General features: G+C 50.7%; 1 protein-coding gene across 2 annotated transcripts; it reads left to right on the forward strand.

Moving 5' to 3' along the window:
- Nucleotides 1-9,995: 9,995 nt before the first annotated feature.
- On the forward strand, nt 9,996-16,920 carry SERPINH1 (serpin family H member 1). 2 transcript variants are annotated; one of them, XM_052699336.1, is made up of 5 exons: nt 9,996-10,153; nt 12,891-13,507; nt 13,682-13,780; nt 14,170-14,402; nt 14,580-16,920. In XM_052699336.1, exons 2-5 carry the CDS (start codon nt 12,925-12,927, stop codon nt 14,880-14,882), a joined length of 1,218 nt encoding a protein of 405 aa, XP_052555296.1. In that variant the 5' UTR covers nt 9,996-10,153; nt 12,891-12,924; the 3' UTR covers nt 14,883-16,920. The 2 variants fall into 2 exon arrangements, with proteins under 2 accessions (XP_052555296.1, XP_052555295.1); XM_052699335.1 differs by having other exon boundaries at nt 9,997-10,153; nt 12,894-13,507.
- Nucleotides 16,921-17,224: the final 304 nt, after the last annotated feature.

Here is a 17,224-nt window from a genome sequence, read left to right on the forward strand (position 1 = left end):
CCCCATTCATCACCTCCTCCTACTGTACCTCTCCCCTGCCTGCCTGGCCACCTCTGCTTCATGCTGAACAAGAGACCTTGTGTGCAAAACCCGAGTCCATCAGCGCCGACGCCTCCTCCGGGCTTTGAAACAGCTTTGCATGCCACGGGTGAAATGTAAGAGAGGTTTCATTTGCTGTGCACTGGCCAGCAGCATGAGCTGTGCTGCTCAGAGGTGGAGTGAAAGGGATTGAAGCAAAGCAGGGCATTCAAAGTAGAGAAGGGGCATCGATCGTGGTCCTGTGGTGCTGCAAAACACAAAACGGGAGTCTGTCCCTGCCTGGGGTTTATGCAGAATGACCAGAAGTGGGAGAGAAGATGAGATGCAAAAGCTTCTCCTTGACTGTCAGGGACCACACAGCTGCCACAGATCTGTGGATGGATGGAGGAGATGCCTCCATGACTCCCTATAGAGCACTCAGCATCCTTTTGGAGTAGGGATGCAGCGCAAACCAGCACAGCTTTCACAGCACAGGACACCTAGCTTCTGTTCTGCCCCAGCCTTGCAATCCATGCCTCAGTTTCCCCAGCCCTTGAGGCTAATCAGCCTCACTTAGCTTTACAAAACCCGGAAATCTGCAGCTGCAGACCTTGCTGTGTGATGAGTCAGATGTCCCAGCTCACAGCTGCTGAGCCCCACGTGGCTGTGGCTGCCTCCATGGGCTGCATTTGTCACTCTTCCTGCAGCCATGAGTATCTGAGTGCCTGAGAACCCATGAGCTTCTGGACCCGTTTGGGAAGATGGGAAACCTTCTTAGGTTCAAGGCTTCTGTAAGCAACAGAGCTCCACCTCCATTGGTGTGGTACGAATGAATGTAACCCCTGGTCTTTGCACTGAAATAGGGAAGGAGAAAAAAAGCCAGGATGTATTTCCCTGCAGTGACCAAACTGCCTGTCAGCGCCCACAGCAGCTAATGAACTCTAGGAACAGCTACTTGCCAAGGCTCGTGCTGCCAGGACAGCTCAGCACAACAAGGTTTGGCCACGTGTTTTGCAAGAAGTGCTGCATCCAGTGGCCCAAGGGCGATTTGCAAAGAAAAAAGCAAAGAAATGTTTGCATTTGGATGCATTTCTGTGCTTTCAGCAAAAGCTGCAGGCAGCTGGGGCTAATTTTAAGATGGGAAGCAGAGAAAAGTTCACTGGACGATCAGCAGCATTCCTCCCTGCAAGTCATAAAAGAAGGAAAATGGAAATCTTGCCGTGGCTTTTGCTTCTAAATTTAACACAGTTCTCCCCAAGGCACAAAGGCAGCTCTGCACCACCAGCAGCACCAACCCTGGAACTTTGCTAGGATGCAGATCTGACCCTGGAAAAGTCGTTAACATGGAGGTGCAGCCACTTCACATTCACATTCACATTCACAGATGACACTCGCCGACGTCGCTCTGCAAGAATGTGTCAGGGTTGCATCATGTGGGCTCCTTGAATTTTCCAGCAATTTTGCCCACTGCTGCTTTTCAGCCAGGCTTTCCCTTCAGATCTGTGCAGCAGCTCTCTGTCAGTGTATTTTCAACAGGCACAGACATAGTTTGTCTGTTGAAGAATAGTATGCCTTGGAGAAGAGAAGGCTGTGGGGAGACTTCATTGTGCCTTTCAATACTTGAAGGGAGCGGATGAACAGGAGGGGGAACGGCTGTGTGTGAGGGTGGGTGGTGACAGGACAAGGGGAATGGCTTGAAAGTGAGACAGGGGAGGTTTGGGTTGGATGTGAGGAGGAAGTTTTGGAGGCAGAGGGTGGTGAGGCACTGGCACAGGTTGCCCAAGGAGGCTGTGGATGCCCCATCCCTGCAGGCATTCAAGGCCAGGCTGGATGTGGCTCTGGGCAGCCTGGGCTGCTGCTTGGCGACCTGCACACAGCAGGGCTTGGAGCTGGAGGAGCATTGAGCTCCTTTGCAACCCAGGCCATGCTGTCATTCTATGATGTCAGAGAGAAACGCATCGCTGAATGCATTAAATACCACACAATGCTACACATCCATCACACGCTGCAAACTGACTTAAAAAATGTTATTGAAGATGCAGAAAGCACTAAGAAGCTCAGAAATTTTAGCTCAGCTGGGCAACCCTCATTGACACCAAGCACTGTTTGTATGCAGGGAGCACAGATGCTCAGCAGTGCTGAGCTCCATTCAGCACTAATGCTTGCTCAACCCACCACCATTCGGTTCTTCACCTCCACAACTGCCACCAGGCTCTTCATCTGGCTGAATCTGGACCCAGCTCCACGTCCAGGTGAAGAGACACCACTGGCTGGGAGTTAGAAGGTTCTGCCCCAGAGGGCACTGGGCACAGCCCTGAGCTGACGGAGCTCTGGGAGCGCTGGAACGCTGCTCTTGGCCATAGCATTTGGGTGGTGCTGTATGGAGCCAGGAATTGGGGCTCAGTGGTCCTTGGGTGTCCATTCCAATTGCAGATATCCAGTGGCTCTTTGTGACATTTGATGTGGTGCAAAGCATCACTGCAAGCAAAGCTGTGGCAGCTCACATCTAAGGGCACAAGTGGTTTGGGTTCCACCAGATCAGCAGGGGGTGATCACAGGGGACACGGCAGGTGCTGGGATCCCTGTGCAGGATGAAGCCCCTTCCCCAGCTGTACCAATCTGGGCAGCTCCTCCGTTGTTTGCATAAGAGCAGAAAAGACCAAGAGGCTGCCAAGACCCCTCCTGAACATCCTTCTGCTTCCATATCCGCAGCACGTGGGCGACAAGCAGTGTACGTACTGTTTGTTCCTGTTGGACCTCTGCCCAGAGCAGGGGCTGCCGAGCCCTGAGTGGGTCTTTCCTTGGATACATCCCTCCCCTTCTGCTTAGAGCCCCCAACAATGCACAACGCAGCCCCAGCCCTGCCCTGAATTCACCCCCCATCCCATCACCACCCCTGGTGTCAGCGTTCTGCAGTTCAGCAAACGCAATGTCTAACAAGACACTCACTTCCAGGGACACCAGTAAGATTGCTGGGGCCCAAACCAGGCTGCCTTTGTGATGGTGACACACGCAGTTGTGCAAATTGCCTGCTCACACATGTGCACACGTGTGCATGCACTCAGCCCGCCCCAGGGCTGTGCTGGAAGCTGTAGATTGGCTGGCAGAAGATTTGTCTCCAAGCTTTAGGGGCGTTTCTCTTCCAGAAGAAATGGTTTTCTTTTACATCTCATTTCCTCCTAAGAGGCCTGAAATGTTGCTGCACTGCAGGGGAGGGGAGGGCAATGTGGGGTTGTACTTTGACAGCTTTAGCCCAAATTTGAAGCTGAGGCAGAGAGCTTGAAGCCTTCCCACTCCTTGAAAACAGGCAGCCAGGAGCAGCCAAGCAGGAGCTGCAAAACTGCAACAGATGGGTGCTGTCAATGGGGAAACTGAGGCCACTGCATCCCAAAGCATTGATCTCACCTGGCTCTTGCAGCTGAGAGGTGGCCCTGGTGTTTGTGGGGCTGAGGCAGCTGGAAACTGAATTGCTTGCTTGTTTCTTTTTGGTTAGTTTTCTTGTAGAAGGGAGGGATGAGGAGCACAAACAGCTGAAAAGGGAAAAGAAGTTCTGTTGGGAACTTGAAGAAGCAGCCCAAGGAGATGAGGGAATCACCATCCCTGGAGGTGTTCAAGAAACATGCAGATGTTGTACTGAGGAACATGGTTTAGGGTGGAAATATTGGTGCTAGGTAGACTGTTGGACTGGATGATTTTGGAAGTCCTTTCCAACCTTGGTGGTTCTGTGAGTCTACGACTGCACTTGGCTTGGCCCCAGATCAAAGCATGGAGCCTGATGGGTGCTCCCAGGAAGGAAAACCCCCACCCTAAACTGCAGCCACCTGCAAGGACCCCACCTCCTATTCTTTCTTTGTGTTCTTTTCCCCACCGCACAGGACAGGAGCCCAACCTGCTGCTGCTGGACTTGCTTCAGGGCTGCCCTAACGCCTCCCTTTCCATCCCAGAGCACCAGAGGTATTTCCCACCCTCCTCAACGTGTTGGCAGGGGACCCTGTGGATTTTGAACTTTTCTGTGGAGCATTAAGCAGGGATTACAAAGCGGGATCAAGGGAGTCTCTGCCCTGCAGCAAAGCAGCAGCTGGGGCCTTGCTGCCCTGTCCTGCCCTGTGTGTGCATCACAACATTCCTGCCATAATCGTGGGTGCGTGACCTCCTCCAGGCCAATCAGTTGTTTTTCTCTTCCTCGTTTTCCTCCACCACATTTACTGAAAGAGCTTTCGCTGACCGTCACAAAGCAGAGGACGTGTGCATCCACAGGGCCAAAACTTGCACTTTTAGGGCATGTAAGCCCGTCCCAACACCTCCCATAAGGCATCCCCTTGCTGCTGGGTGGCTGCATCCTGCCTGTCCTGCTCCAGGGTTAACAGAAACGAGCTTTGCTCATTGCTGTTACAAACCAGATGGGCCAGGGCACACATCCACGGGACTCGCAGCCTTTCAGCTTCACTGCCCTCTTTTGTGTGCTGTCTGTTCAGACAAAGCAGGTCTCTCTCAGCGCCGGCCAAAACGGGAGCTGGGCACGGCTGCAAACCAAAGGGGGAAAATCATAGAAGGGCTGCAATGCTGCATCAGCCATGGCTGCTTCCAGGTTCCATCCAAATCCATGTGCTCTGGTTTGGGAGAGGTTTTGCTGATGAAATCGGGATACATGCAAGCTCCCAAACAGTCTCAGATAATCAGTGATAACACTGCTCCTGAAAAGTCTGAGAAATGGTCTGGGGAGAGCTCAAGTGCTGCAGGAAGGTTTGAGCTGGTCCAGGAGGGATTCCTTAAGGCTGGGGTAGCTTCTCCATCCATTCCTGCTCCAAAAACAATGCCCAGGAGTGGGCAGAAGAAGCAGTGCAAAGGTGGAGGAGCATTCACACTGCTGAATCACAAACAGAGGTGATAATGCTGTCGCAGGGACACACGATTTCACACCACACATCAAGCCGTGCCCCAGGCTTGCTGCATTGCATCCTCTGCAGGGAAATCAGATGCACCTGGGTCAGGGCAATCCCAAACAGAAACACAGGTTGGGTGACAAGGGGATGGAGAGCCTGACCAGGGCTGGTCAAACACTTGGCCAAGCACTGGTAGAGCTGCCCAGGGAAGTGGCAGAGTCACCATCCCTGCAGGTGTTCCAGAGCCATGGAGATGTGGCACTGAGGGAGGTGGCCAGTGGGCATGGTGGGGGTGGACTTGATCTTAATCTCTTCCAACCTTGATGGCTGTGTTTCTATGACAAAGCACTGCCTGGGACCTGCTTTAAAATGACCTTCAGTTGCCTCCTACCCCGCTCCATGCTCCCAACTGCGGGATTAGTGAACAGTTTTATCCCTCAGCCCCATTAAATCCAAGAGGTATGAGAAGGGACTCGGTATCTCCCCTAGAAACGTTTGTCCTTGCCAGCCTTGCTGCAGACCATGCTTGCTCCTGGAAAGCAGAAATCCTTCACCAGCACTGTCTCATGGCAGCTTAGAAGATGCCAGACTCTAATGTGGAAAAAGAAGGTCACCTCAGCCTACAGGAACAGTTAAACGTACACAAAGCTGTGAGAGTTTATATTTGAAAAGTTCTGTCCAAACAGCAGGGTCTGGTTTCACTTGCTGTTGAAGGACAGCAGCACTCCTGTGATATATCAGCGAGTGAATCACTAAAACTGCTTTAAAAAAGCCAGGCCAGCCAACCACAGCAGTGTTCACCCATTTGAATTACAGCTGCAGGTTGTGGGCAGGACTCCCAGCCTTACCCCAGGGTCTGCAGTTCTGATGCAATGAATCCTCATCTTGTTCAGGCTCAGATCCCTAGCACAAGGTTTGTATTTTTACGATCATTTTGTTACTGACTGTACCCAAGCACCTGAAAGAAGCATCTTCTGCAGCTCACTGGGATATAAACCAAGGATTTTGCACAGAACAGACACTTACAGCTATGGAATATGGCTTTTTTTCTTCAGTTATTGAGGATGTGCAAACATTAAGATGATCTTAGAGGTCCCTTCCAACCCAAACCATTCTATGATTCTATGATTTGATTGTTCTGTATGACTGGGTTTTTTTTGCTACGTGTGTATTATCATAGTATCAACAAGGTTGGAAAAGACCTCCAAGGTCATCCAGTCCAACATCCACCCATCACCAATGCTTCTTCACTAAATCACATCCCTTGGTTCAACAACATTGGCCATCCCTTCCAAGTCAGTGGACTGAAGTGCCTTTGGCCACTATATGCATCCAACAGGCACATGTGAAACGTGGGTAAATTTCATGTCTGTGCATTAAATTGGCAAGAGTTTTGCTGAGGAACTGAGCTAGTAATGGAATCGTAGAGTCAGTAAGGAAAGCATAACATTGAGAATAATGACTTAACAAAACAGTTAGGACTTCAGGGTGAGAATTATTGCAAAAAGCAACTGAAATAACGTAGAATCACAGAATGGTTTGGATTGGAAGGGAGCTCAAGGATCACGAAGCTCCAACCCCCCACCAATGCAGGGCCACCAACCTCCCCATTTCACAGCAGCCCAGGCTGCCCAGGGCCCCATCCAACCTGGCCTTGAACACCTCCAGGGATGGACGGGGCATCACAGCCTGCCTGGGCAAAATCAAAACTAATTAATTTAATAAAAAATATCAAAATTAAGCGACTCACGGGCCTTACTGCAATGCATATTAAAACACTTCCGATGGAAGTGTTTGAGGATCTCCACAAATCCCTGCTTACGTTTATATTCTTGTGCTACACTCACTGGAAGGAAGAGAACGCACACTACTGCCAGCGATCACAGACTGCACCCACACAGCAGCAGCCGTGCTGAGACATCACGGCAGCCCTCAACAGATCTTAAAACGAAACCTCTCCATCCCCAGGGGCACAACCACGCTGGAAATAGCTCTGCCCAAAGAAATCCACACGAGCAGGCAGGCGGGGAGGAGCCGTGCCTTTTGGCAGCCGGGCCTTTCATTACGGAGCAGGGAGGACGGAAGAAGGCAACTCCCAGCATCGCTCCCCCTTCCCGCTCCTCTCCCATCCCACCGCCTTCCGATCTCCTACGTGGCACTGTGGGGGCAGGGAGAGCCTCTAAGCCTGGCTGCACACAGAAAGCACTCCAGGGCAGCAAATATATCCCCCATTCCTACTGCTTTTGCCTTGGAAAATAGGATCCCGACTGGATTTGGGGAGAACGCGCTCCTTTTCCGCATGTGCACAGCCCTAAGTGCGGTTATCCGAGAGCAGAGCAGCCAGGGTTGTGTTGTGTGGGGATGCATTAGGAGTGCAGGGCAATTAATGATAGCGTGAACAGGGGGGCAGTGGGGGGAAAAATCAGGCAAAGGTTTGTGCTGGCTGCCTGTCCTCAGTCACAAAGAGCTATTTTTATTCAAGTCCAAATTCCCCTTATGGAGGCAAGTCTGTTATAAGTACTCTGTCAAAGGAGTTTAATGCTTGAGAAGGATGAAAAGCTTTACAATTTATTTTAAGTGTTACTGGGAAGGGGGAGGAAAAAAAAGACATCCTTACCCGGGAAGCGACTAGACAGAAGGGTTTGAAGGTGGAGCAATCCAAAACCTGGCAGAGGAAAGCAGCTGCTGCTGGGAGCTTGAAGGAGCTCTTCTGGTTTCTGAGCTGGTATAGATCAGCATCACTCCCCATGAGGATTGATTGCTTGCAACCAGCAACTTCTTTTCTTTCACTCCATTGTAATAAAGCTGATCCACATCCAAGAATTCAAGCCCCAGTCAAAGAAAAGTGCTCCAAGTGTACGCTGGTGTGCAAGAACCTTGATGCTCAAGGTACTGCAGAACCCTCTCTCCCTATGGATCCTTCCCAGAGGGAAGCCAACTTCCACACATCACCACCATGAGGTCATTATCATCGAATCGTTAAGGTTGGAAAAGACTTCCAAGATCCCCGAGTCCAACCCCAACCCATCCCTCTGCCCCTGTTCCTAATCCTAAGGAACCTGCCTGGATGCATAATGCCCAGGGAAGCCGCCAGCTGGAAATGCAGTTTGTTCAGGTATTTCTGCACACACACACGTTGAAAAATAAACAAAAAATCACATCAAGCCAGAAATGACTTCCAGCTTGGCACCCAAAAGGTCGCCCAGGGAGTGGGACCTTTGGCACATTTCCCCTAGAATAGATCTTGTGCAAATAACACCGCGTGGATCCATTCAGCTGTACTAAAGGCTGTTGGGAAGGGCCTTCTCTCAGCCACAAGCAAACAGTTGGTGAGCAGAACAAACCTGCTATCTGCTGCTGCTGTGATCAAGTTCTTGTTGCTGCTGTGAGCAGCACTGTCAGAGAAAAACACATTCTGGGTTGCTATCAGAGCTGGTGAATGGCAGCTGGGGGAAAAGCTTGAACAAGGGGGGCTCTGGGTGCTGCTTTCTAGAATTGGAGGAATGATGTTAAGTGCTGATTCCAGCTTGAGGTGCTTGCAGAACAGAGCCACAGGAGTAGACAGGAGTTTTCTACAAGAGGGAGCAACACGCTGAGACCTCTGCCTTCTGAGGGCAATTTGCAGAGCCAAACCCAGCATTATGGGGGGGAAATTCTTCATGTGGAAGGTGGGGAGGCCACAGCACTGCTGCCCAGAGGTGTGGGTGCCACATCACTGGAAGTGCCCACAGCTGTGGATGGGACCCTGGGCACCTGGTAGCCCTGCCCATGGAGGGATGGGGTTGGGTGGCCTTTAAGATCCCTTCCAACCCAAACCAGTCCATTGTTCTGTGATTCTATGCCACTATGATTAGAAGCAAGGTGAGACATAGACCACGGCTACACAGCACAGTGATGCAGCATCCTCCTGCTGATGTGGTACTTACCAAAGAGCACACTGTTTGATTACTGGGTAGTGTCACTGGCACAGGTTGCCCAAGGAGGCTGTGGATGCGCCATCCCTGCAGGCATTCAAGGCCAGGCTGGATGTGGCTCTGGGCAGCCTGGGCTGCTGGTTGGCAGCCTGCACACAGCAGGGCTTGGAGCTGGATGAGCGCTGTGCTCCTTTACAACCCAGGCCATACTATGGTTCTATGATACCTAGAATATCACTATGCCCCTGTGGGGCTGCCAAATTGCCATTAAAAAAAAAAAAACAACAAACAAACAAAAAAAAAACATCCCACACCGGCTTACAAATGAGACAAGGGGTGAAACTAAGTGGAGTTCAGTACTCATGACTCAGCACAGAAACTTCTCCAGTTCACATTCCTCACTGCAGGAGCTCTCCACCAACCTGACACTGGCTGTCCACAGATTAACTCTTTCCATAGTATTTTGGGGCTGTGAATATTTGCTGCTGTAACGCACCAACAGAAGATGAGCCCTTTCCAAACTGCAGAATTACTACTGGGAATGAGGATACTGACACCATGTTTATGTTATAATGAAGAACAGACACCAAGCAACCTGCTAACCTATGAGGCAAGTGAGGTCTGGAAGCGTGGGAGATGCCATGGGTAAGGAGGTTAACGCAGGTGGGGAGATGGATGGAGAAGCAGTGTCTGTGGGATATGGTACAGTAAGGGAAACTGGGATATAGAGAAACCTGCAGATTGGCCATCAGGTCCCTGCAGAGCACATGCAGGTCTCCAAGGAAACAAGGAGACATTTCAGAAGGCAACATGTGGCTTGAAGGCAAAGTCAGATGTTAAACCTCTGCTGCCTGTGGTCACAGCTGGTCCATCGGGCAGAGCCTGCTGCAACAGCCTGAAATGCCATAAAGTTTAACACCCTGCAAAACGAGCAGTGACACTGCAGAAGGTGCAACGACGTGCTGCACCCAAGCAGTGACACCCCGCACCTCCTCATGCACAACCAAGCAGTTGGGGCACCGAAAAAGCTCTTCCAGAGCCCCATATCAATGCAGGAGCCCTGTTAGGACTCGGACTCAATCCCAGCCCCCGGATCCCCCCCCTTTCCAGCCGCCCGCTCCCTGCTATTGGTGGGAGGCCGGGAGAGTTCACTCGGATCCTCCCCTTCCTCTCTCCCTCCCCAGGCTGGATTTTTTTCTTTTCTTTTTTTTTTTTTTTTTTTTTTGAGAGAGAGGTTTTCCCAACTTCCAGAAGTTTCTTGCCGGCCCCTTATATACCCCCTCCTCTGGACCGGGAGGTGCACAGGGAAGTGAGCCCCGATCCTGCACTGCTCCGAAGGTAAAAGGAGGGGGGTTGAGCCCCTGGGCACCCGCACTGCAAAGGGAGGAGGATGCAAGTTGTTATTTGGGGGCTGCGTGCTGCTGGCCGGCCCCATAGGGCAGGGGTATGGGAGGCTGGGTGGGGAGGGGGGTGAAGGCTTGCATGGAGGTGGGTTGGGGGTGCGGTGGGGAAGTATATGGGTGAGTTTTGGGGATGGGGTGGTGCCCCATAAGCTGTTTTGCCCAACTGTGCTAAAGGCAAAATGTTCAAAGGTCCCCACCATTTTCGCTAGAGGTGATTGCAGTGTAGTTGAACCAGAAGGGTTTGGTTTTTTTTTTGGTGGGGGGAAGGGGGGAGAGAAGAAGGGAATTATGGAAGCGCCGACTTGGTCTGAGGCTGGAGAAAGCCATCAGCTCCTGCCCAGCCTTGGGGACCTTGGGGTCCAGCACTCAGCACAAGACTACTAACCTCATCCTTCTGCCTGCCTTAACAAAGCCTCACCTCCTTCTGATAGCATGGAAATAATTGCATTTGCTCCAAAGTCCTGGTTCTGGCCGGTCCCTCAGAGCCCCGCTGAGCAATGCAGGATGCCACGCTGGCACGGGGCGTCCCCTCGTAGGGCTGGGCTGGAGGGCTGCAAGAGAGGATGCAGTCTGTTGCACATTCCACCACTGTTATCTGGATCTATTTCCACCCTGGGTTATCGATTCGCCCATAATCTCACTCCTAAGTGAAGAATAGGAGGAATTTCTCCATCTCGCTGCTGTGGGCTGCAATCACTCATCACAGCCCAGTGCCCCAGGCTGATTTTTTTTTTGTGGCCATTTGCTGAAGAAGTGAAGCATTTTTAGGCTGAGGATGTGAGCAGCGTGGGCAGCGGGTTGCTTGCAAGAGAACTACTCCCTGTATCTCTTTTCTTTCAGAATGAACAAGGCAAACGTTGACCTCACTATGAAACAGTTTCAAGGTATCTTTAGAAAGGAAAGGGGGAGGAAAAAAAAAGAAAAAAAGCAAATACTTCCCAATTCTAAACGGCCACCCAATGTTAGGTGCGCCTTCAAGTGTGTTAAGGGCAGTTCTGAGCCCTTTGCTCAACCTGTGGCTTTGGGGCAGCTGGGGCAGCACTTCCCTCCAACAGAAAGCTTGCTCCCAAAAGGGCTTTAGGGTTTAAATTGCTACGTAACTCCCATGCTGGCAATGGGTTCCCGGTGCAACTGCGCACTCTTTGCTTCGGGCTGTGTGCGTGCGTGCTTCCTTCCATATGTAATCCCAGAGGGCCCTTCGCTTCCTGCTGGCTTTGCTTTAACCCTGAAACAGCCATGCTCTCATCCCTGCGTGTACTGGGATGGCTCCAAGCAGGTTGTGAGGACAGAACCACTGGATGCAGCCCCATGGGAGCTGTGCTGGCTTTGGGTGCGAAATTGGGATTTAAGGGGTGGGAATGGGCCAGCAGCAGGCTTGGCTGTGAGCACTGTGAAACTGATAAGGAGGAAAAGTCTAGCTAGAGATGGGGCGTAGGCAGATGGTTTCTCATTGCAAATACATTTTGCTGCCCATTCAATAGAGAGGGAGGCCAAACAACCCACTGGAGGACAAATGCATTCGTTTGGAGCTGGTATTCCAGTGAGCTTTCCGGACCAGCATTTAGGATTGGTCAGGCTGAGGATGTGTTTTAGCTTGGACCTCAATGGGAATGTGTGTGCTTATGTCGAGATGCATCTACCTAATGCACATAGATGCTAAAAAGGAGGAAAGAGGGGTTCAGCAGCTCCCTTTTTTCCCCTGACTTCCTGGCAAAACTGAACAGACAAAACCAAGAGCTGCACAGCCAGCCTTGGATCTGCTGGCCGGGCACTGGCACAGGCTGCCTGGGGGAAGGGCAGGGGGGATGTGGCCCCACCACCCCCAGGGGTGTTCCAGAACCATGGGGATGTGGCAGTGAGGTACATGGTCAGTGGGCATGGTAGGGTGGGTTGGACTAGATGATCTTAGCAGTCTTTTTCAACCTTAAGGACTGTGTGATTCTCGGAGGGCGCACTTTGTAGGAAGCTCTTGTGCTCCATCTAGTGCCTAAAAAAGCTGGGCACTGAGTTCTGTGGGGGTCCCCGTGGAGGACAACCCCCACCATACATTAGCCCTGGGCTGGAACTGTGCTACGTGGCCCTTAGGCAGCAGGAACATCCCACTTCTAGCTTTTCCTGACCAGCGCAGAGGTTTGATCTGCTGCTCTGGGGGCAGAAATACTCCATTCCCCCACCCTTAAGTCATTGATTGTACATAGAAAAGAGAAGAATGGTCTCAAGTTCCACCAGAGGAGGTTCAAGTTGGATATTAGGGCAAATCTGTTCTCTGAAAGAGTGGTGAAGTATTGGCACATGGCTGTTCAGGGACTCGGAGAGTCACCATCACTGGAGGTGTTCCAGAGCTGTGGGAATGTGACACTGAGGGACGTGAGCATGGTAGCATGGGTGATCTTGGAGGTCTTCTCCAATCTTCATGATTCTACAATTCTGCATGAACATAATACAGTAAAAACAGGCTAGAAAGGAAGCTTTCATTCAAAAAATGCTCGGGTCCTGCATTTCGGATACAGCCTGGTCTCTTGCTTGAGGGAAGGCCCAATGTGGATTTGGGATCATTGCACTGCAAGCACAGCACGGATGCAGATGCTCCTAGGTGTGGATTTCACTGGATGGGTCTCTAAATGCTCCAGGGAAGGCTTGGGACACACTAATGGTGAACCCTTCCTGCCCAGCAGGTCCCCAGACGTGTTTGGTGCTGCCAAAACCATGCAGCTTCTCCTGGTGCTCGCTCTCTGTGGCCTCGCAGCAGCTGTGCCCTCGGAGGACAGGAAGCTGAGCGACAAGGCAACAACGTTGGCCGACCGCAGCACGACGTTGGCCTTCAACCTCTACCACGCCATGGCCAAAGACAAGAACATGGAGAACATCCTGCTGTCTCCCGTGGTTGTGGCTTCTTCCTTGGGCCTCGTGTCCCTTGGAGGCAAGGCTACAACTGCGTCCCAAGCCAAGGCCGTGCTCAGTGCAGACAAGCTGAATGATGACTACGTGCACAGTGGGCTGTCGGAGCTCCTCAACGAGGTGAGCAACAGCACAGCCCGTAATGTTACCTGGAAGATCGGCAACCGCTTGTATGGCCCTGCCTCCATCAACTTTGCCGATGACTTTGTGAAGAACAGCAAGAAACACTACAACTATGAGCACTCCAAGATCAACTTTCGGGACAAGAGGAGCGCCCTGAAATCCATTAACGAGTGGGCAGCCCAGACCACGGATGGGAAACTCCCAGAAGTCACAAAAGATGTTGAGAAAACTGATGGAGCCCTTATTGTCAACGCCATGTTCTTCAAGCGTAAGTGCTGCCTTCAGTTCTTGCTACAGGTGACCCCAAGCCCACCTTGAGCCCATATACAGCAGCCTAAACCAACCTTGGGTCACCAGAAGCATACGGTTTTTCAGAGCATAATATCTATTCTTTTTTTTTGGTGCTCCCTTTTCTCAAATGCTGAATCTCTCTTTCCTGCAGCTCACTGGGATGAGAAGTTCCATCATAAGATGGTGGATAACCGTGGCTTCATGGTGACCCGCTCCTACACGGTGGGTGTTCCAATGATGCATCGTACAGGTAAGTTGCAAACCTGCCCCATGCCTCAGGACCAGCTGAAATGAGCTTGCTGTTGCTCAGTTTTCCACTAACTGCTTCCAAGATAACTTTGCTTCATGGGCAACGAGTGAGAGAACAAAGCGTAGCATGGCATAACTGCTTGATTCAGTCTATGTTAGCAGAGAGAATCTAGATCTGCTCTTAGGAATAAACTCTTAACTCATGACGTGAATGAAAACCACAGTTATGAGTTGCTGCCAACTCCAATGAAGCTGGGCCAGTTCCCAAAACGGCACTGAGACTTTCCTCCTTCAGTGTCAGGGGAGCCCAGGATGAACTGGCAGAAAGGCTGTGGCTATTTGCCCATACCCTGCATCTCACCATTTCCCATCTCTGATTCTGACTTCAAGGTCTCTACAATTACTACGATGATGAGGCAGAGAAGCTCCAGGTGGTAGAGATGCCACTGGCTCACAAGCTCTCCAGCATGATCTTTATCATGCCAAACCACGTGGAGCCTCTGGAGAGGGTTGAGAAACTGCTGAACAGGGAACAGCTAAAGACCTGGGCCGGCAAGATGAAGAAGAGATCTGTGGCCATCTCGCTGCCTAAGGTCGTCCTGGAAGTCAGCCATGACCTTCAGGTAAAGGAGGTCCTTGAATAAAGCAGTTAAGCCTTGCAGCTATTTGGGGTGGGAGAGAGAAGTGGAGTAATGGACTGCCTAGGCTGGACCTTTTTCTGGTGCCTAGACTGACAGTGGATGGAACAGATTGCACTGTGTCGTGTTTGGGAAGGTTGCTGACCTCTCTTCTCTTCCTAGAAACACTTGGCTGACCTGGGCCTGACAGAAGCTATTGACAAAACCAAGGCTGACCTGTCAAAGATATCTGGCAAGAAAGATCTTTACTTATCCAACGTCTTCCATGCTGCTGCTCTTGAATGGGACACAGATGGAAACCCCTATGATGCTGACATCTATGGCCGAGAGGAGATGAGGAACCCCAAGCTCTTCTATGCTGACCACCCCTTCATCTTCATGATCAAGGACAGCAAAACCAACTCCATTCTCTTCATTGGCAGGCTCGTCAGGCCCAAAGGAGACAAGATGCGTGATGAGTTGTAGTTTTTTTTTCCAGAGCTTGTTTTGGTTTGCGTGTTTTTTAGGGGGGGATTTCAAAAAAGGGGAAACACTGTTTTGTATCCTTCTCGAACTATGGGTGCTATTCAGACCAGGGTGCATTGTGATGAGAAACCAGCATACACTTTACCTCACCCCCAAATACAAAATCCATTGCACAAACCCACCTCCAGAGAACAGGGGAGCCTGGCACAGTAAGAAACCAAGTGGACAGGAACTGCCATGTGTTGTCTCAGCACTTCAGTTGAGATGTTTGGGCTTACGCCTGGTTCCTCCCTGCACCTGCTCAAGTACCTTGCTACTACCATCAGCCCTGCAAAGGCACAAGCTCTCTACCTTTCCATCTCTAATGCTTCTGCACCTTTAGTTCTGCCTGCTTTTCGCTTGCTTTGGTGCCATGCAGCACCATGCTAAAGCTGCTCTGATTCCTCTGCAGTTGCTTCTTGCCTGTGGCAGAAGGCACAGGTATGCTGAGCTCAAGTGGTACAAAACAGAACAACCAGAGCAGGTTCTGTGCTTCAGCCCCAAGTGTACCACTGGGAGCAGAACAGGACACTGACATCAAGCAGGAGCTGAAATCCCATGTTGTTGTGTCTTTCTGTCCTGCCTCACCCTGCTCTGGATGGCTGATAGATGCTTCCCCAGCACCCAGCTGTCAGTCCTTAGCTAGAATACTGCAAAGCCAGGTGCAGCCTTGGTCTATGTTCTGCAAAATAGGTGGCTTTGAGATGTCAGCAGAGAGGCCAAAGAGGCAGGCTTGTACAGACACCTGTGGAATTATTTATGTGGCTCTCAGAATTATAAGGAGACTTTTGGGCTGACAACTCCAATTAAACAAACCAGGCAAATGGAGAAATTTGTGGTGCTCCTGCATCAGCACACAGGACTGTGAAAGAGTTTACACTGTGAAGGTTCCCCTAGTCAGAGGCAGGGCTGATACCCCATCAGCTTCTGTACCAGACCAGGGGACTCCTGCTGGCCTCTAGCAGGGAGGTGGACCAAGGCTCACTTCCACTTGCCTCAATATAAACCTTTAATTTCCTTCACCTGACTCCTTAATGTCCCTTTTCTGCAGCTCCTCTCTTCTCTTTAGCTCCCTGCTGGCTGACCTGGATAAGGGCACACTGAAAAACAAATGTATTTATAATTGTGTACGTATTTATGTCTGATAATTAACAAGTTTCATAGCCTGCTCCAGCCTAAACTTGGAGGTTTATCCCACCTTCCTCAGACTAAAGGACATTGTCAGGTTAATCCTACTTAAAAGAACTGATGCAACCCCAAGAGCGTTGAAGCATGTGTCAGACAAGCCTTGCTGTGCACTGAGACACACTGCAAAGCAAGACATGACAAGACTATTGAAATAAGAGAAATCTGGGGTGTCACATTAGCAGCAGTTACTTGGAACGAGCAGAGACAGCGTGACTGCATTGCTTTTCTTTGTGTTTTCCTGCCAATGCATTTGCTGTCATACAAGCCCAATACTGCACTTTTTTCAGAACACCCATGTGACTGCTTCCACTTATTTATTAACAAGTTGTTACTTCTTACATCTTATCAGAGATGTCATACAGCAAAAAACTCAACTTGCAACTCCAAGTTTAACCTGTCTGCATCTTCTCCAGATTTGCAAGTTTGACAGTTGCAGAAAAGCAGGTCTGCCCTAAGTCTCATCCAAGCCAGCCATGCAGGGAGGGCTTGTCCTCAGTTTCTTCCTAGTTTGTACTCCCAGCTGCTTTCCTGACTGTTGGGCAGAGGAGGGAACCCACAAGGCTGTACCCAAATGCAGAGGAAGCCTCAAACCCGGTGTGTATGCTGCACAACCTGACGAATCAGAGCACTGAAACCCATATGCTGTACCACGTTATGGAAGATGGGGGGGGGGAGGAAGGGAGAGAAGGGGAGGGCAAAGCAGCAGATAGTGTAACTCGCATCGTTTGGATGCAGTTGGCCTATGGCTTCTCTTGTCCCTGTACCACACGATGACCGTTGTATAATTTTGAAATAAAACTTTTTCAGTGAAGCCCTGGGCAGCCAGACCGACTTGCAAGGCTTGGCAGGAGACAAAATACTGTGTTTAAAAAAAGAACTTCCAGACATTCCTCGGCGTTATTAAATCTAGCATGCCTTAATGTGGAATTTATAGACCAATGCTGTGTGTGCACATCGAATTCCCATGACGTCTGTGTCATAGGAAAGGAGCTCTGTTACTAAGTATGCAAACTTGCAAGTGTCGAGCATCTTTAATGCTGCACAGACAGGAGGACCTGCTGCCCTTCCCTGCTGTGACATTCAACTGGGCAGCAAACATCTGTTAGACAGCCTTG

This window comes from Tympanuchus pallidicinctus, unplaced genomic scaffold (genome assembly GCF_026119805.1).
Source record: "Tympanuchus pallidicinctus isolate F22 unplaced genomic scaffold, pur_lepc_1.0 scaffold36, whole genome shotgun sequence".
Classification (NCBI taxonomy): Eukaryota; Metazoa; Chordata; class Aves; order Galliformes; family Phasianidae; genus Tympanuchus; species Tympanuchus pallidicinctus.